This window comes from Alternaria arbusti (assembly GCF_024043155.1).
Source record: "Alternaria arbusti strain BMP 1465 chromosome Unknown scaffold_8, whole genome shotgun sequence".
NCBI lineage: Eukaryota > Fungi > Ascomycota > Dothideomycetes > Pleosporales > Pleosporaceae > Alternaria > Alternaria arbusti.
The window spans coordinates 526973-546694 of record NW_026249948.1 but is presented as its reverse complement, the minus strand read 5'-3'; the positions used below and the strand labels follow the sequence as shown (position 1 = coordinate 546694).

General features: G+C 53.4%; 7 protein-coding genes across 7 annotated transcripts; 3 read left to right on the top strand and 4 right to left on the bottom strand.

Moving 5' to 3' along the window:
• Positions 1-791: 791 nt before the first annotated feature.
• J4E86_006546 (uncharacterized protein) lies at positions 792-2653 on the top strand (the record flags this gene model as incomplete). The annotated part of the gene is made up of 3 exons (XM_051447073.1): positions 792-1331; positions 1384-1596; positions 1658-2653. 3 exons carry the CDS (start codon positions 792-794, stop codon positions 2651-2653), a joined length of 1749 nt encoding a protein of 582 aa, XP_051301558.1.
• Positions 2654-3734: 1081 nt separating this feature from the next.
• Positions 3735-5676, top strand: J4E86_006545 (uncharacterized protein; the record flags this gene model as incomplete). Its single annotated transcript, XM_051447072.1, has 4 exons — positions 3735-4297; positions 4444-4725; positions 4783-5012; positions 5060-5676. 4 exons carry the CDS (start codon positions 3735-3737, stop codon positions 5674-5676), a joined length of 1692 nt encoding a protein of 563 aa, XP_051301557.1.
• Positions 5677-6091: 415 nt separating this feature from the next.
• J4E86_006544 (uncharacterized protein) lies at positions 6092-6507 on the bottom strand (the record flags this gene model as incomplete). Its single annotated transcript, XM_051447071.1, has 2 exons — positions 6092-6294; positions 6366-6507. 2 exons carry the CDS (start codon positions 6505-6507, stop codon positions 6092-6094), a joined length of 345 nt encoding a protein of 114 aa, XP_051301556.1.
• Positions 6508-6943: 436 nt separating this feature from the next.
• On the bottom strand, positions 6944-10631 carry J4E86_006543 (uncharacterized protein; the record flags this gene model as incomplete). Its single annotated transcript, XM_051447070.1, has 10 exons — positions 6944-6984; positions 7039-7665; positions 7730-8374; positions 8435-8824; positions 9042-9350; positions 9401-9790; positions 9855-9906; positions 9953-10393; positions 10459-10535; positions 10604-10631. 10 exons carry the CDS (start codon positions 10629-10631, stop codon positions 6944-6946), a joined length of 3000 nt encoding a protein of 999 aa, XP_051301555.1.
• A 1334-nt stretch (positions 10632-11965) lies between these two features.
• Positions 11966-13381, bottom strand: J4E86_006542 (uncharacterized protein; the record flags this gene model as incomplete). The annotated part of the gene is made up of 2 exons (XM_051447069.1): positions 11966-12442; positions 12500-13381. The coding sequence occupies 2 exons, from the start codon at positions 13379-13381 to the stop codon at positions 11966-11968; spliced, it is 1359 nt and encodes a 452-aa protein (XP_051301554.1).
• A 3934-nt stretch (positions 13382-17315) lies between these two features.
• On the top strand, positions 17316-18223 carry J4E86_006541 (uncharacterized protein; the record flags this gene model as incomplete). Its single annotated transcript, XM_051447068.1, has 3 exons — positions 17316-17492; positions 17628-17688; positions 17745-18223. 3 exons carry the CDS (start codon positions 17316-17318, stop codon positions 18221-18223), a joined length of 717 nt encoding a protein of 238 aa, XP_051301553.1.
• Positions 18224-18808: 585 nt separating this feature from the next.
• On the bottom strand, positions 18809-19441 carry J4E86_006540 (uncharacterized protein; the record flags this gene model as incomplete). The annotated part of the gene is made up of 2 exons (XM_051447067.1): positions 18809-18882; positions 18949-19441. 2 exons carry the CDS (start codon positions 19439-19441, stop codon positions 18809-18811), a joined length of 567 nt encoding a protein of 188 aa, XP_051301552.1.
• Positions 19442-19722: the final 281 nt, after the last annotated feature.

Sequence of the window (19722 nt, the reverse complement as noted above, 5' to 3'; positions counted from 1 at the left end):
GTCTGTCGCGCGCTGCCATGCGGATCTGTGGGCGCATTGTGCCCATGTGTGGCAGATCGCCCCGGTGACCGCTTCCGTCCGCAAATGAGCCTCATCTGGGCAGTGACCGTAGTGGCGACTCGATAACGAACACCATTTCGCCTCGTCAGAAATACACTTGCATTTGGAAATACACGTTAAGGTTCCGCATTTTCGATTGCCGATGTTCCCCAGTATTGCCATGGGAAACGAGGCCCACGTGCACGGGTTTTGGTGTCAGTGATGTCATTCCGCGACAAAAGGGCCGAACAGCAACAGGAAATTCCAATTGGCTCCACACGCTCTTTCGACTCCACAGCGCGTCACAGTTCGCGCGCTTTGTTACAGATACCTTCCCATTGGTAATGGCTTGCGTCTGGAAGCCGCTTACATCTACATCTGCAGATCGTGAAGAGATAGAACGAGGCACATCATAGCAGTGAGATGGGCCAATCACTATGAAGGCATTGTCACCGCCCTCGAGGTCGCCACCACCTTTGACGTCGCACTTCTCCCGATTTGCTATCAAGCAACGGGAGCTCTAACCTAACCCGCACCGGTTGGCATGTAGGCCTAGATTGACACCCTCTAAGCGTCATGGAGCGTACTACGCCTAGCTAGTCCGATGATGATGCGTTTTCAACATGGGATTTATGCGAAGCGGCTGGAGGCGTTATCAGTATCCCATATAAGAAGATTCTTCGGCGCCTCTGACGAAAGCTTAATTACACAAACATCTCTCTTCACATATCGATACCCAAGAAATCGTAATCATGGCTCCAAGCGCAACCAACGACAACCAGAATGGCAGCACTCAGCATGCTCCCACTGGCTCAAAGAACGGCGACCAGTTCCGCAGCTATGCCGACGACCGCAACGCCTCATCGGAGGATGTCATCTACACCACATCCAACGGTGTCCCATACCCTCACCCGTACGAGAGCCAAAGAGTAGGCGAGAACGGCCCTCTGCTGCTCCAAGACCACCACCTCGTCGACCTTTTATCACACTTCGACCGTGAGCGTATCCCAGAGCGAGTCGTTCACGCCAAGGGTGCCGGTGCCCATGGTACCTACACAACCACAGAGTCACTTGAGGACCTGTGTATGGCAGACATCTTTAAGCAAGGGAAGTCTTGCCCCGTCACCGTTCGATTCTCGACGGTTGGTGGCGAGTCTGGCTCGCACGACTGCGCCCGTGACCCTAGGGGTTTCAGTGTCAAGTTCCGTACCGACGAAGGCAACTGGGATGTGGTTGCGAACAACACTCCTGTCTTCTTCATTAGGGACCCTGCCAAGTTCCCTCACTTCATCGTAAGTTCCTCCGTGATAGTCGGGTACAAACAGACGCTAAAATTCAGGACAGCATACTCAAAAGCGTGATCCCGCAACCCATCTTACACATGCCGATGATGCGACAGCCTTCTGGGATTTTGCTTCTCAAAACCCGGAGTCCGCCCATCAGTTCATGATCCTCTTCGGTGACCGAGGTATTCCCGATGGCTACCGCAAGATGCATGGATACCACGGCCACACCCACAAGCTTCAGAATAAGAATGGTGACTGGGTATACTGCCAGGTAAGTTCTGACTGTACGAAGTGCATATGAGACATATACTGACTTCGTACCTCTACTACAGTTGCACTTCAAGAGCAAGCAAGGTACCGCTTTCATCACACAAGAAGACTCCTTCAACTACGGCCCTGACTACTCGACCAAGGACCTCTACCAGTCCATCGAGAAGGGTGACTTCCCTGGCTGGGACGTCATGTTCCAGACCATGACAGCCAAGGAGGCCGAGGAGGTCTGGGAGAAGCAGAAGATCAACGTGTTTGACATGACACACGTCTGGCCTCAAAGCCAGTTCCCGCTGCGCAAGGTTGGAGAATTCTTCTTGAACGAGAACGTGCAGAACTACTTCGCCGAGGTCGAGCAAGTCGCGTTCAACCCCGCACACTTGGTACCAGGTATCGAGCCCAGTGCGGACCCCCTCCTCCAGTCCCGTCTGTTTTCCTACCCCGACACCCACCGCCACCGTATCGGCGCCAACTACCAACAACTGCCGGTCAACTCTCCACGTGTCGCATACCGCATGGGTAACTTCCAGCGAGATGGCAACATGGCATTCTACAACCAGGGATCGAGGCCCAACTATCTCAGCAGCATTCAGCCCATCAGCTTCAAGGAGCGTACTGTCGACCTCGATAAGCTCCACGGCAACTTCACCGGCGAGGCGATTACCTTTTTGTCCGAGATCCGCCCAGAGGACTTCAACGCACCACGCACATTGTGGGAGAAGGTCTTCGACGATGCTGCCAAGGACCGCTGGGTCAACAACATCTCTGGCCACATGTCGACCGTGTCCAACAAGGAGATCATCAAGCGCCAGATCGCCATCTTCAGGGAAGTGTCTGAGGATATCGCCTCGCGTCTGGAGAAGGCCACTGGTGTCCAGGGCTACCCCGGTATCGCCAACCTGCGATTCAACGGAACACACAACGGCATGGCCAAGTCCAAGGACAACAAGGTTGCCAATGGTATGACTGGCATCAGCGCGAAGTACGCTGAGAAGAACAAGACCAACGGTGCTGCCAAGGCTGGTACGCACAAGGAGATCATTGAGGGCAAGGCTTAAGGCTTTCTGTGGATAGAAAGATATTTGTATATTTAGCGAATGAAGTTTAATACCCTTTCAAGATTGTTGATGTGTTGTCCCCGAGCTTGACTGATCCGCTCCTCTTGTGTTCTCAACTCATACAGCGAAAAAGCTGAAGAGGCCTGCAATCTACAATATGACAACAATGAGCGAATATGAACATGGGGCGTCGATATGCGCAGTTTCTCCCTTCAGTAAGGTGTTGTGACAGGCGCTCAAGCGGTAATGATGTGTTTCGCGTGAATCAAGGGCCAGTGGCAATGCAGGCAGGCGGTGGGACCCCTCGCGCGAAGCGAGCTAGCGCGACTGCCTCATCGGCAGCGGATCACTGGGCAACTTCTGAATCGAAACCTGCCAGCCAGCACCTTGTGCCCCTCACCGATATTCTCCCCAAAGCGCTCGACGTACCCAGATCAAAGTCGCAGATATTCCATCTCGCTCCCTTGTACGCTCCCAAAGTCGTCGACAGCCTCTACGCGCACGGATCCGCCATGCTGCTAGGGAAGCAAGGGTCGGATGAACCCACGTCACGTGACGCGGATTACGGTTGGCGTGTTGGTCCACCTGGGCAATGGGTTCCATTTCGCGTTCCGCCCGCTAGAGCGTGAGGAGTAAAATCGAGTCCTGGCAGCTCGGTCACTCCCACAGCATTGTCCCGGTCCAGCTCCCCAGACGCCCGCTCCAAGCCATATCATGTTCCTGTCGCACCTCGGCATTCTTTTCCAGTCGTCCATCCATTCCCTTGCCGCGCTCTGAAGCTCGTGGAGCTTTTGGCCCGCTGTCTCCGCACCTGCAGCGTCACCGTTGCGCTCCAGCAGACACCACTGTCGCCGACGAGAGCGTCGTCATTGCGCGATAGCGACGCCTCTGCCATTGACTTGCATCGCTTCCGTCACGTCACGGTCCACTACCGCGTCCTTCTAGTCCTTCCTCCCGCCTCTGACCTCGTTCGGCCGGCCACCCTCCCAAGCGCATCCAACACCACCCAGCTCGCCAGCATCGCCCTCGCTCATACACTGCTCAGCTATTGCATTTGCCGATAGCGACAGCTACAGGAACAATGTCGCCGCGACGGTCATCGCGGGCTCGCACCACCCAGCCCCCACCCAGCGTCGCAACGCACAGCAACTCCTCATCCTCCGTCTCATCAGCGCGTACCGATCGTGCATCCAGAGTCAATCCCAAACAGACATCGCCGCCAAAGTCGTCGACCCCACACTCGCTCTCCTCGGAAGAGCCCGAAGAACCGCCTCACGGCGTGCAGCCCGAGCCGCCTCTGACACGCCGACGAACACGCGAGCACGACAATGACGAGGATGAGTCGGCGAAGCTCGACGACGAGCTCGAAGACGACATCGCAGAGGAGGATGAGGTCACCCGATGCGTGTGTGGCTACCAGGAGTACCCGGGCCCGCCATCCGACACTCCCAAGTCCATGTCTGCTCTCGCGGACCCAGATGTGCAAGCCGATGAACTTGGCGGACTGTTCATTCAGTGCGACGTCTGCAAGGTCTGGCAACACGGAGGCTGTGTAGGCATCATGGACGAAGCTGCCAGCCCAGACGAGTACTTCTGCGAGGAGTGCAGGAAAGACCTCCACAAGGTCACAACAAGTCCCAAAGGGTACGTGCTTGTCTTTATCGGCGCTTTCATTTGAGCTTTGTACCCCGCTACGAGTTTCTCTGCCTTTGGTCTCGAGCCCTAGACTTCCTCCATCGCGCGACCACTACTTTACCATCTATGGAGAGCTGACGAGATTGCCATTTTAGTCAAAAGTACTCTCGATACCTCCCCGTCTACGACCAACAACACGGCAAGAACCGCAAATCTTCTGTTTCCAAGGAATCGGATGGACACCCAGGCAAAGACAAGGATCGCAACAATAGGGCGAGTGTAGATTCCTTTGGCAAGCGTCGGTCGACCATGAACAGTCGAGCTGCCTACGACGAAGACGAGGTGCTACGCAAGGTACTCGAAGAAAGCAAGCATGAGGGCGGTACAGCCTCAGAGAACGGCAATCGAAAGAAGCGGAGTCGCGACGACAGCGAAGAGTGAGTCTTGCTTGCTGCTCCATGTGCCACTAGAGACATGTAGCTGACAATCTGCAGGACAAAGCCAGAGATCAAACGACAGCGAACCGGCTCTCGCTCCCCTAGCAATTCGCCAGTGATAGAATCGGAAGATGATAGTACAAAGGCATCTGCTCCTAAGCAAAAGCCTCGCGGAGCTGCGGCAAAGAGTCAACGCGAAAAAGAACAGCGCGAGAAGGAGCGCGAAAGTCACCGAAACGAAGCCGCGAATCGACGGAAAGGCCGTGCAGAGCGAAGAAAGGGAGACGGTATGAATTGTGCTTAGTGAAGTAAGGCATTGGCTGACAGTCGCTAGATACAGAGGAACCCGAGCCCACACCTGCCCCTACCATCGAAGAGCCCGTTATGGCCCCAATCGCGACCGAAGCTACAATCCCCGATACCCCCGTCGCAGAACCCAAGCCTGCGCCTGCCCCACGGAGAGGTGGACGTCCACCACAGAAGGCTCGTGGTCGACTTGGGCGGAATCAGTACTCAAGAGACACCATGCCCGCGACCAACGGCACTTCACCCAAGAACGACATCGCACAGTCTCCGCAAACGAACATGACAAACGGAGCGAGCAATGGGCATGACAGCAGCGATGGCACAGCCGGACAAAAACCTACCAAGACAAAGAATTGGCGGTTGCAAAAACTTTCCTGGAACGATATACGAAGGCCAGCCGGAGCTATGCAGAGCTACATAGCTCAACGACAGGTCGAGATGGCTACAGGGGAGAAACATGGAAGCCTCGCTCCGGCAGTCCAACCGGCAAACGGCGAGCTGACCCAAGAGCAGCAGAAGGACGAGGATACAGACCTGGCGAAGTTCAAGAACTTGAGCACTACACAGATGATGGACTTCTTGAGTCGGGATCTGGTGCATTGGCAGCAGATGATCACTGAGCCAACGGATAAGTCGCCAAAGTGACACGAGGATCACACAGCTCTCGATCTCGGCGGCGGCGTACTGCTCACTTGATTTTCTTTTACAAACACGGCGCATTCATCACATGTTGCATGAGCACAATGGGTATGGCATACCAGCGGCATTTTCTTTACACATTGGCGTTTTCATCGGTCATTTACGGATACCCTCCACTTGGCTTTCGACGCCAGACTACCTCCTGGCGCACTCTCCTTTCACATGACTTCGACGCTATTTGTATCGAATCTTTTCTTATGTAGTATATATACTCCGGGTGTAACGAACCACGACTAGGCTAGAGCAATGCTCCCGTCGTCGCATCCTAATGTATACGAAAACAAGGTTCTCAAACAACTGCAGCGTCTTTGTCTCATCGTCACCAATTATCCTGTGATTTTGCGTCTTATCCTATCCTATTCTACTCTGAGCTACCGAGCTTTATCTCCAACACACCCATGACGGGGTTCGCCTTCAACAACTCCAGTATCGCCGGGAAGTTCTCATCCGTCACGACGGTATATTCGGGCCAGATCTTGCCATCCCGCGTCTTGGTATCCCAGTGTATTCTGAACTCTTGAATCGTCTCTTTGGGGCCGTCGGCGGCCTTGTGCTTCGCCATGACTGTGGTTTCATCGTTAGCGATAAGTCCCAAGCTGTCTGTCTGGCATGTGGTGTGGTCGGCTTCGACGTACATTCAGCGCAGTTGGGGCTCGAGGATATTGTAGTGGTGATCTGCGCGTTGAGCGACTTCAACGTGATCTTAGAGGACGTGTCGAGCAGGAGGAATTCATGGCGGTTCGAGGGTGGGAGCGTGAAGAGGAGGGGAAGAGACATTGTTGCCGCTGTTGTTGTGTTCTTGGTGTCAAGTCTGTTTGGATGCGCGTGTGTGCTTTAGAGAAGGACCTGGGAAGCTTCACAAGTCGTTATTACCACAAGACCTGCGCTTTGCAGATTTCAAAGACTTCCAAGGTTGGATGCGTGGTACATGGATCCCGATTTACGTCATCGGCATGGGTCGCGCTCTGCCGTTGGACGCGTTGCAGCGCGTGGCTGACAGGGGTGTGTGCCCCGCTCTTCATCGAATTCTCGTCGTGGGTCTGGATGCGAACTATTGGAATCCTGCAGACGAAAGAAGAACACGCTGCTTTCAACGAGCGTAGTATCGCGAAAGACTATCTTTGCTACTATGTACTGTGCAAGCACTCTCTTGGCCCCATCTATAGATCACGAATGATAATGCAAGTACTTCAATCCTCCATGCGAAATCTATCTACAGCCCCTTAATCTTCTCCTCTAATGCGCGTTTGATAGCTGAAGTCTTGTTAGCAAAATTCTGATCAACAATCAGGCCAAGAGATGACTTACCGTTGCAGCTCTCATTCGCATCGCCAAACAACATCTTCGTATTCTCCATGAAGAACATCGGATTGGGTACATCGGCGTATCCACTTGCCATCCCCCTCTTCATTATGACCACCTGCTTGCTCTTCCACGCATGCAGCACCGGCATACCCGCGATGGCACTACCAGGTTCCAGCGCAATGGGATTGACGGTATCGTTTGCTCCGATAACGAGAGTTACATCTGTCTCCGGGAAGTCGTCGTTGATCTCGTCCATCTCGAGGACGATGTCGTAGGGGACGGATGCTTCAGCGAGAAGGACGTTACATTGCCCTGGCATGCGGCCTGCGACTGGGTGAATGGCAAAGCGCACGTTGATGCCTTTCGCACGCAGGCTCTTGACGAAGTCAGCGAGCGCGTATTGTGCTTTAGACACGGCCATGCCGTAACCGACTACGATGATGACGTTTTCTGCATTGACGAGAGCTTCGGCTGTTTCTTCGGATGTGGTCTTCGTTATTTCGCCCTCGACCTTGGTCTGGGACTGGACTGTGGGAGCTATACCGCCGAAGAGGACGTTGGTGAGACTTCGGTTCATGGCAACGCACATAATATATGAGAGAATTGAGCCTGATACCCCGATGAGGGCGCCTGCAGAGAAAGAGGTACGAAGTCAGTATATGTCTCACATGCATTTCGTACAGCCAGGACTTACCAACACTTGTTAGGAGTGGGTTATCCAGCATGAAACCCTCGGCTACTAATGCGAACCCGGAATATGCGTTGAGTACTGTGATAACAACTGGCATATCTGCTCCGCCAATTGCAGCAGTGGTCGTGTAGCCTTTGACAAAGGACAGAGCCGCATTGCCAACGAGACATGCAGCGCCAATGAGAGGTGCGCCTGGCGCATAGGTCAAGAAGGCGCCCATGGTTGCTAAGTTTGCTCCAAGCAATGTGCTGTTGATGAGATGTCGGCCAGGCAGCGCCAGAGGTTTCGAACTCATCTTCGCAGCTAGCTTGAGAAAAGCGACAATCGATCCGGTAAATGTAACGCCGCCGATGAGAACACCAAGGTAAGCGGAAACCATATGAAGAGTTGAGATATCGCCAGAGTGGCCCAGGACGCTGCCGATACTTGTGAGTACAGCAGCGAGGCCGACGACCGAATGCAGTGCCGCGACGGTCTGGGGCAGCGATGTAGGCGTGATCCTTCGTCCGATCATCAATCCAGCAACAGTACCCACCGTAGCGAGACCAGCGAACTGGGTGAGAACATCAGACGAAAAGCCGACGGCAGCCAGGGATGCGAGAAAACCCGAGAAAACACCAAGTATGCCCAAGAAATTGCCGCGACGAGCTGCATAGTGGTACGAAGTCAGTAAACGTCTCACATGCACTTCGTACAGTCGTGACTTACCTGTTGTCTGCGACGCAAGTCCTGACAACGAGGTCACGCAGAGAACACTACTGACAAGGTAACCTGCTTGGACCAGACCTGCCATGCCAGTGGAAGCTGCTGCGATGAAACCGCCACCAAACAGAGCTGCGGGTACTGCATAAAGCCAGGGATACTCTTTGGGATCAGTAGGTCGTCTGAACATATCAAGCATACGCTTAGATATAACAAACCCGCCTGAGATGTTAACGAAAGCCAATAGAACCGACAAGGCTCCGAGGGTTTGCGGGATGGTCTCGGGCAGATAGCCGCCACCCATGGCGTACAAGCCGCCAACACCGATGATACCAGAGATGGCGTTCGTTACGCTCATAAGTGGAGAATGCAAGGCAGGTGCAACGCCCCAGACCACTGTAAGTTATTAGCATGAACAGTAAGATATCTTAGAACAGCCAAAGCGTAGTTCGAAAAATACATACTAGTAAGAAGTTAGCAAAATATTCTGAAAGCTATTCGTGGCGGCTACTTTACCCTCGGTATCCGATCAGACTGGCGAGAGAAAAAACGAAAGCTTGGGACATGAACAGTGGGCCCGTGAATTTACCTAGAGTCAGTGCAGCAGTCATACCAGCCGTCACGCTAGCTACCTGTCGAGACTGCGTTTGCCATGGTGTCAGAGCGACAGCGTTGGCAATTTGATCTGCCGGCGAAGGTGCGGGTTTGGCTTGAACTGGTGGAGGGGCTGGACGCGGAGCTGGTGGAAGGATCTTGCCATTGTATGTGACAATGGCTCCGCGAGTGACTTCGTCAGTGAGATCGACATCATAGTACTTCTCCTTCTTGTCTTTTGGGTTGAGCGAAAGCAGGAACTTGGTGACGTTGTTGGAGTACAGAGTTGACGACTGGGTGGGTAGACGGGATGGAAGATCGGTGTATCCTGCACTCGCGGTAAATATTGGATCACCTCAGGGAGTCACAAAAATATACCTATAACGGATACTCCTTTGTAGTCCACCAGCTTTCCCGGCTGCGTAGCTTCGCAGTTACCGCCAGCTTCAGCCGCTAGATCCACGATGACGGAGCCGGGTTTCATTGCGCCGAGCATGGCCTTGGTGATAAGCTTCGGTGCGGGCTTGCCTGGGATCAGGGCAGTGGTAATGACGATATCAACCTCTCGGCACTGGTCATAGAACAGTTTCATCTCCGCCTCGATGAACTCCTTGGACATTACTTTGGCATAACCGCCAGCTCCGGAGCCGTCCTCGGCGATATCGACTTCAATAAATTCCGCACCTAGAGATTGGACCTGCTCACGTGCTGCAGATCTAGTGTCGAAACCACGAACAATGGCACCCATACGTCGAGCCGTCGCGATTGCTGCAGAGATAGAGATACGAAGTCAGTATATGTCCCACATGCACTTCGTACAGTCAGAACTTACCACTCAGACCCGCGACACCGGCACCGATTACGAGGACCTTGCAAGGAGGGATCTAGCAACGTTTAGCAGGGGTCTAAACTGGATGAAGTGACGATCACCTTTCCAGCAGCAGTCACTTGGCCAGTCAAAAAGCGACCAAAGTGATTAGACGCTTCCAAAACGGCTTTGTAACCCGCAATGTTCGCCATTGACGACAGTGCATCGAAAACTTGCGCTCGTGAGATACGCGGAATCATGTCCATTGCGAATGCAGTGGCCTTGCGGGAAGCAATTCGATCAACGGTCGGCTTGTTCTGCATCGGGTACAGCATTGAGATGACGGTTGCGCCCTCTCGGATGGCATCCACTTCGCTGTCTTTTCCATCGATGCTAAGGGCCCGGACCTTGAGCAGGATATCACTCTCTGAGAAGACATTCCTGCGGTCGACTGTCTGCGCGCCAGCTTGCTCAAACGCTTCATCCGTAAACTGCGCAGCACTGCCAGCTCCACGCTCGATGAGAATGCGCGAGAAGCCTTTCTTGAGTAAAAGTTTCACGTTCTGCAAAATAAGGTTGTCAAGTAAGTACGTGTCTCAAAGACAGCGAATGCGAGAGGAGACTATACCTGTGGCGTAATCGCGACCCTTCGTTCGCCAGGATAGCTTTCCTTAGGTACTCCAATAGTGAGGTTGGAATAAGGACCTGCGGTGAACGGCGGGGTGCTAGGTAGCTCCTCGTCGTGCGGATCCGATGCCTGCCCGGATGCATACCGCGCGACAGCGGTAACCTGCGAGACATGGTGCTGCAGGGGCAGCGCGGGTGGGTGCGGGCGGCTAAGTCCCCGAAGGCTTGTTGTAGCCAAAGTATGTTTTGAAGAACGATCACCACGTTCCAGCAGAGGTGTTGCTTTCAGACCAGAGGTGACAGCACACTGCTTCAGAGTAGCAAGTAAGCTGCCCCGCTGCGGGCGAAGAGCAAGCGCCCTACGGCCAGCGAGACAGTTCAGAGAAGGACTCATGCTGTCTCGAATGAAAACGAGCAAAGGGTGAAGCTGGGAACCCGCATCTGTTGGCGATTTCCAAAGTTGTTCCGAAAGAAGGCACGACTAGCAGCTGAAAGAAGGCCAGAATGCAGTGTGAGTGAGCACCACAAGTGCCACGGGTTGCGAGACATGGTGGTACAATAAGGCGGTACCTTTGGGCCGCGTTTCCCTTTCTCGTGTTTGTGTTCTGCCGAATTAAACACGACCGCGCAGCGCTTCCCCGCACTCCTCCACTCTGCCCTGCATGAACCCAGCCCAGGGTTCGCGAGCCCAAGAGACATATTATAACGCACTCCTCTCCTCCTCATGCAATCACGACGGTTTCCATGCGAAAAGAGGTGCGTCTTGATCGCTTGAAAATAAAGTTTGCAATCCAGAACGTTACGGGTGTTTACTCAAAACGTTGTCTCCTCACGGAAGATGGGTGAAGGTTCCCCGCTCGTGCCAGGCGATCACGCGCTGTGGGGCACAGACCCAACCGTTTGGTATATCTTCCGTTCGAAGCGCGCTTGGTGTCTTAGGTTCCGTCCACCGACTCATGCTGTTAGCACCTCGTTCAAGAAAATTCGATACCCTGGAGCCTATGTGGACTTCATATTATTAACTTTGCATGTATGCATCTTGATGTATGCTGCAGACCTGTTCATGTGTTTTGTTGTATGAGGTGTTATAGACATCGCAGCGAATGTAGTGAATCACACAGTCGATCGACGCGCACACGTGGAGGGGTCTTCGAATACACAGGGCTGACTGTTCAAGCATCATCGTCAAAATCGTCGTACGATCGATTGGGATCTTTTGAGCTAGGCTAGCAGATGAGTTGGTTCATTCAGGACGGTGCTGAGATGGGCAGAGGAAGGCAAATTCAAAGAGCACATATTGTTACATTACAACTACCAAGATGCTAAAATCATACTAAGGAGTGACTATGCGACGAGCTAATGCTCAATGTAAAGCCAAAGAGTTATTTACAGAAACGAAGGAGAGTATTAGTCATGATATCCACCGTCAACCATCACCATCTCGAATTTTGGTGCGCCCATGCGATGCAGACATAAGTCGTTGTTGTTGTCGGAAGAGCAGCGAGCGTTTACTCGTCGCGCTTGTTCTTGAAGTAAGACCAGCCACCCCAGTTGAAGCTGGCGTTGACATCGACGTCCCAGGTGAAGGACTTCTGGCAGCCCCACTTGGAGGTACCACCGACGCTGATGTCGAGGTTGGCCTGGGTGGCAAGGAACTTCTTGGTGAAGAGACGGCAGTGGGTACCGAAACCCTTGCCGTCCTTCTCGAGGTAAGCAGCCTGGAACTGGACGCAGCCACCCTTGTTCATGCCGAACATGGAGAGCCATGCGCCAATGATGCCGTGCTTGCGGTTGACCTCGTTCTGCTTCTGGGCGTAGGCAGCGCAGAGAGAAGGATCGAAAGGACCGGGGAAAGTAGTCTGACCCATGCAGTAGGGCTGCTGGTTGTGGAGCTTGTGGCCGCAAGATTGGGGCTTGCTGCAAGAAGGAGGAGTGGGAGGGTTGTAGGTACCCTTGTTGTAACCATTGGAACCGACGATGACGACCTGTTAGAGATAAAGTCAGTATATGTCTCACATGCACTTCGTACAGTCAGAACTTACCTCGAATCCATCCTGGCCCTGGCCGACGTTGGTAGCAGACTCCTTCTTGACATCCTGTCCCCAAAGAGTGCACTTGAAGCGTGTAACAGAGTCGGGCTTGTCGCAAGAGCACTGGCGCGGGTTCCACTTGGGGTCACGCTCGATGTACAGGTTGAAACCAGTGCAGGTGGAGGTAGAGTCGCACTTGGCGGCGCAAGCAGCAGTGTCGTAGCTGGTAAGCTCGTAGTATCCGAGGTAACCGCTGCCCTCAACGGAAGCGCTGAGGTCAACGAAAGAAGAGGTGTAGCCAGATGGCGACTTAGCACTAGTAGCCATCTTGTGGTAGACCTCGTTGTTCTTGAAAGCATCGGCAGTGTCGGGGGTGGTAGGTGGGCCGTAGGCGTTGGGCTGAGCAGCACATGGGTCATCGGGGTTGATGAATCCACAGTAGGTGCCGACCTCGATCTGAGTAGCACAAGCGGGATCGGCAGTGAACGCGAAGGTGTTGGTCCAGCTAACCGGGGTGCACGAAGATGGTGCAAGGTTGGTAGAGGACGGGTTGCCCTCAGGTGCGGCAGTGGGGGCAGGAGCAGGAGCCTTGGTAGGAGCGGGAGCAGGAGGGTTGTTCTGCTGGTTCCAGTTCCACCAGAAAGTAGGGTCGCGTGCCTCAAGCTGGGCACCAACGGTCCTCTTTGCCTGCTGAGCAGTGGCAGCGCCGGTAGCAGCAGCGGCGGCAACGTCCTGAGCCTTGGCCTGGTTGTAGGCCTGCTCACTGACGATGCCTGCCTTGGGGCCCTGAGCGAGGTTGTTGGTCATGGAATCGAATTGGTTGACATCGAATGCCTGAGGAGCAGGAGAAGCGGCCACGAGGGCAGCAGCCCCGAGGAAGAGAGAGTAACGCATATCGAAAGATCGAATAGAAGAGTAGCGAAAGTAGTGTAGGAGATTGTAGTAGTGAAGGACCGATGCTGATGAGCTGATGATGAGTTACTGCCCAGTGTGCCAGAGGGTCTTATATACATAAGATGCACATAGTCATGCCCTGTCGACCTCGGTGGTTGACTACTGATTTGAGATCGATGTCATGGGTGGAGACGAAAACATGGCCGGTAAGTTCGACCTGTCTTCCTGAAAGAGTTGGCGGCAGTGCCTGGAAACAATAGTCCACCAAACTTTAGCCTAGCTCCGGGTGAACTGTCGTGGTCGCCAACGCCAGGAACGTGCAGCACGCATGCAGGTACCGAGGCCGCCACCAATGAGAGCCCAATGGCAGGCTGAGTCTGGACCTGATAGGTGCAAGTCTTATCAGCTCAGCTCGTCGCGAAATGACGAGGTCAAAGGCTTTGCTGTATCTCCCAAGGCCATGGTGTTGCGATGCGATGCTATACAAATCTTTAGGACAGTACTACAGCAAAGATCGACACACCAGAAATGATGCCGCTGCAGGTATCGACGACCCGAGGCTTTGCATCACGGTCAAAGCGAATCGCTAAGCGAAAGCTTAGTTTATTTTTGATCCCGACGTCGTCCCGAAGGGTTCTAAAGGCCCACCTATTCGGTTAGCTTAGAGACTACTGTTGGACATACCAATAGTCCGCCTCCAGGGAAGCAGACTTGCGCGCGCAGAAGTCCCGATCAGCTCATCAGGGGTAGACTGTATGCGTGAACGTTTCAGCGGTGTTGATCTTTTCAGCCTTGCCTAAAGCGACTTCTTTGTTCGTACCGTCGTTTACTCCCGTTGGGTGATCCTCCGCGATGGATTTCCTCAGATCTTGTGCTAAGCATTGGTACTTGCATCGATTTGCACATGGATGGCACATTGCGAGTAAAGACGCGATCGCTCCGTAATTGCTGAGATGCCACCATTACTATGCTTCTCTGCCCCCGCGGCGATGCGAGGCACGTGAGCGCAGTCGGAATCTGAGTTTCTTCGGCCAGGAGCTAGATGGCTGAGCTAGCCATCTTCATTCTCTGGAGATGTGACGATGTGGATGCTCGCGTAAAGATGCTGTCGATGGACGTCGCAGAGGTCATGCAGGGAGTCGCTGCGTACCATGGGACTCTCAGGGGCCCGAATCCCCTACCCTCTCTTGGCTGGTGCCCGGCAGATCTCGCGTACCCGCTCGTACACCGGTGTATACGCTGCTCGGCCATCCTTCTGGGCCGGAGACCGAATATGACGGTATACGGCGAGTATCCTCATACTGGATCCCTTGTCGTCTTCGCAGTCTGATGTTGCGGCCTTGCTGTTCATCTGCCTGATCAACACTGGGGATGGCGTTCGTGCGTCTCTACACTATCGATAGTTGCTAGACGGGAGTTGTTCCCAGGGTCACCCCACGATGCACTGCTGTGCGCTGGCGGGATAATCGACGATCTAGCACAACTGTTGCTAATCCTGTGGTGATAGATTCCAGGAGACAATGAAAATCCGGTGTGGATCGCTCCGGAACACACGGAGTGGAGACTGCCTAAACGGCTCGGTCGATCTCGCTAGCGCCCTAAGGTTTGGCTAGGCCCTGGCATTGCTCAGCCTCACCACGCTTCTACTCCTACCGCGACTGAGCGTCAACGGCTGCCCTGCCACCATCTCTTAACTAAGTCCGTCTACGTTTCTCAGCTGTCTTGCCAATGCTCTGGCCCCTCAGTGTCGTCTGTGGCTGGACGTCAGGCATGTCCCGCCATCTTGGCTTGCGCCTCCGCCACGACTTTGTCATCGAATACGTCGGATTAATCGCGGGGTACCAAACACATGCTCACAAATAACTCAGCGACTCATGCTGTAGGCCTGCTCGTTTGTTCAGCTGGATCTAGGTTTCTGCAGAGTCTGAATCAAAAACGCCACCGCAAATAGACCAACTCACTCTCGGTATCGCGAATGCGAAACGTAAACAAGCCGAGCGCATGAGCCACTTAGGCCTCCTGAGCCACACCTCGGCCGGAGGCATCTCTATACGGTGTCGCTGCCGAGATCCGCCTAGCCCACTGATGACGGCGAAGGGGTTTTCTTCGGAGTTAACCAACCGTAGCGGCCATTGCTCAGCGCAATAGCGAAGATGTACCCTCTCTTCCATGCGTGATGATCGACGCCCCGGAGCGCATTGTCGTCATCTTTTTGGTAGATGAGATCGCAGGATCTGGGTATTGGGTACTAGCGAAAGACATAAGCTCTCACACATTGGGGCCTTTTCTCGGGTTCCAGAGTTGGGTTGCAAACGGTTGCCTCGTCGTCTCGTTCATCTCATCTCAGTAGGTGTACATGCGCAAGGGCTTGTTGCAATTTCCGACTTCGACCGAGTATAGCAAAGACAAAGCTTACCAAGGAGGTAGTGTGGACTACACTACAACGATCCTCTCAGCTTGCGCCTTTCGTGTTCCATGGAGACAACTTACTTGTTCTCCGACCTTGAAAAGCTGGCACGTGGATGTACGACAGTGTCTGCATACAGGGCCGATCATTCTCTTGGTCACTCCGGCACTTTTGTATCTCCGGCACTTCTGTATCTCCGGCACTTTTGTATCTCCTGGTGTGGCAAGCCGGCTATGATCTATGAAGAGCGTACTACAATCGACTACAAAGCTTCGTGGACGATCTAGACCTCCAACATGTCGTTTTGTTCTGTGAGGATGAGCCAATTGATCATCACGGCGTGGAGTTGTCTTCGCGAGACTCTACCAAACACATGAGCTGAACGGGACGGCAGCATCGACAAGTCTTGTGATTCCGTATATCGAATTATCCAGAGGCGAGAACGTTGCCCGAACCGAGACTTGAGGCGAACGGAACCCCCCGACGGATCGATTAATGTACATTCATATGCGAGGAAATTGAGAGAAGTCAAAACGAGTGGAGAAGGTTTTACTCTACTTGTCTATACATTTCTTCTTGAAGCCTCAAGCTTAGATCACCGTATGGCTGATGATCCCGGGTAAACCCTGCATATTGATCGGAAGAGACGAGCGAGGATTTACCAGATCGCATATTACCCAATTAAGCGACCCGTTTACCGAGCAAACATATTGCGCGTTAAATTACGGAGTACCAGTCGAGACCAAGCTCTGTAAGCACGATACCCCAGGAATTCGGGACCTGGATATGGCTATACTATCCGAGCTTGTCGGTTTGGCTGCCGGTCACGCATCACCTGATCTTCAACTCCACCCCAGGTACGGCGATATTGCCTCACCGATGCTGGAGACTATTTTAAGCGCGTCAATCCGCGGCAGAGTACTATCATGCAAGTCCAGAGCCTCGCTGCACGCAACATGGTAATTAAGGATTCACGCAAGCCTTTCGTATTCTCACTATAATGCTTTTTTGTCCTCTTGGATCATGGTGCCACGCCACCACTGAAAGGCCGCCGAGTGCAACAGACCTCTGACTGCAACGCAGATCACTGCCTTTGTAACTTGCTAGCCTCTATTTATCTTCAGTTGCTCTTGGTCATAGGCTCGTATTTCTCATATCGTCAAGGTCCCGATTTCGGCGGTACCAGATCACTCAATCTAAGGAGCATCTCAACTACCCTGGCTCAGTGGTTAGATACCGTTGTCTTAATACCGAATTACTTCTCCCGAAGCTAAATTTGGGAGCTGGACTAGCTGTTTCCAGGCCACATTGTCTCCAGACTACGGCAACAACCATGTCGGAACATATTCGAGGCCGCATAGCGAGGCACTGCACGGCGTAATGGTCTAAAGCCGCGAAAAGTTGTAGTGTATAAAGCAAGTCTTCGTGCCTGGTTGTTGAAACCCATCGCAGATCCACAGCCTTCACTACCAACACTCACTTCAACGCCCACCGCCACCAACGGTCTTTGTCTCCGCACAAGCAAACATGCACGCCAAAATCGCTGCTCTCCTCCTCCCGGTCCTCGCCGCGGCCAACCCTCTGCCCCAGACTACTTCCGAGGATGCTCCTCCCGCAGAGCAGATTACTATCGTTGACACGTCGTACTCTGGTAATGGATGTCCTCAAGGCTCCGTATCTACCAGTACCTCGACCGACAAGACCGTAAGAATAATCCCAACACTTCCCATCTGGGCTTAGTGGACGGATGTAGTCTTACTTCCGCGATCCTTATCACTACATACCTCCAAATGGCTGGAGAGTCGGCATGGTAAGAAATCCAGCTTACAATACAACCAGGTCATCACTTATGGATTCGATCAATTCCAGACCTACATCGGTCCCGGCACGGTACCAGCAGGTAGGATTGAACCTACATCCCTCAAGGGAAACAAAATACTAACAATCCTCCTCCAGACCGCAGCAAGAACTGCCAGCTCCACCTGAACTTGAAGTACCCCGGCGGCTTCCAGTACGCCGTCGTAGACGCCACCTACCACGGCTGGGCGCGCCTCGACGAAGGCGTAACCGGATCCTTCATCACGACCTACTACTTCTCGCAAGACGCCGGCAAGACGCAAACCACGCGCATGTCCGCCGTCGGCGGCGGCGCTCTCCTGACCGGTCAAGTCTACACCAAGCAAGACAGCGTTGAGACCACCGCCACCATCTGGTCGCCGTGTGGCCAAAACGGCATCCTCAACATCAACAACAGAATCTCACTTACGAACAAGAAGTCCGATCAGGCGGGTGAGATGAGCAATGATGATGCTACTGTTGCTTTTACCCAGCAGCTTCATGTTGCATGGAGGAAGTGCACGCCGACTGGATCGGGTGGCGGAAGTGGTAGTGTTATTGGCATTGGAAACCCCAGCGCGGATATCGACTTTGAGTAGAGATTATTGGAGTGAGAGATAAGGCAGTGGGTAGTGGAGTAGATGTGGTCAAGCAAGGACCATGATGGGTTTGGACTTGTAAATAGTCGGTTGCGGTGTTTCTGTTTAGTCATGAATGTCAAAGTTGCTGCTCTCTGAATAGGCCACCCGGTGACGTGATTGAGAAGACTTATGTCTGCCCCTTCATATTGTAGTGGTCGCAGAAATATGAGAGCGCTCGTGCTGCAGATACTTCTTTCTTGGAGAGGACCTGATTGGATGGGCGCACATGGATTTTGGAAATTCGGAAGCATGAGAGATTGATTATGGTGCCTCCTTTACCTCCAATTGAGGCATGCATACACAGCTAATGATATCATGCATCTAAAACGAAGAAAGATAGCAACGTTTCCCTCATCGAGCCTGCGAAACTCTGCAGCCCGATTGACACTAAGCTCAGACCTCAGTCACACCAACCTCGTAGTCTCACGATATGGCCGTTCCATATGCAACCAAAACACTTGCTTCCCCATAAATCATCACGATCCCCAGAAGAACCCCACTAGTCGTACAAGATGCCACCCAACATAAGACCGAAACGTAGCACTACCGCGAGATGCGCCGATCCTGGATGGAACGCAGAACCTCGAGCCAACCACCATCGTCAACATCGCCGTCCCCTATGTATGCGACAAGAAAATATCAGGAAACTGAAGAAAATCAATAGGTTGCCACTAGATACTTACCATTGTATGCAGCCATGTTTGACGAGGATCCACCCCCATTAACCACGATTGGGTTGCTATCGACAACATGCACTGCCAAGCCGTTGCCTGCAGACGTGACTGGTGGGTCGGTAGCAGAGCTACGAATTCGGATGAGCGTGATCCGTATCCGATAGGTACCAGCCTGGCGAATGACGAGCTCGGGAAAGCGCATGTAGCCTACGCCATTGGGGTCGGCCATATCCATAGAGGCAATCGATCCGTCTGCTTCATCGTCGTTGAACGGATGAATAGAATCGAAGACACGCCCCGTTAGCAGCGTATTGAGAGCATTTGTGTCCACAGATGCTGGGGTGTTTGGACCAGGTACCAGGGCGGCGACAGCAACCAGATTAGTCGAGTCCGCAACGGCTTCATCTGTGTCCGCATTGGTGGTTCGTAATCGCACGACGATGGATCCAGGCAAAGTCTGACCAACCCGAGCAGTTCGTGGTGGCTGCACCACGATGTCCATGGCGTACCGGATCTCTTCCGGAGACAAGGAATGCTGGTCTGACCTTGATCTTCCTGAAGTGCGGGCGTTTCCGGAGTGATGTCTTGAACGAACGGACCTGCTTCCTAGCGCCCTTGGTCTTGCGACGTCAGCCATCGAGGATGTGGCGTTGGCTAGCTGATGATCAGTCTCGCCGTTGAGTAATCCTGCGATACGAGCGGAGCGTCTTAGTGACGCGTGGCTGCGGCTGTTTCCGACGGTAGTGTGTCGCGAAGTAGTTCTGGAATTGGATGCTGATGGAG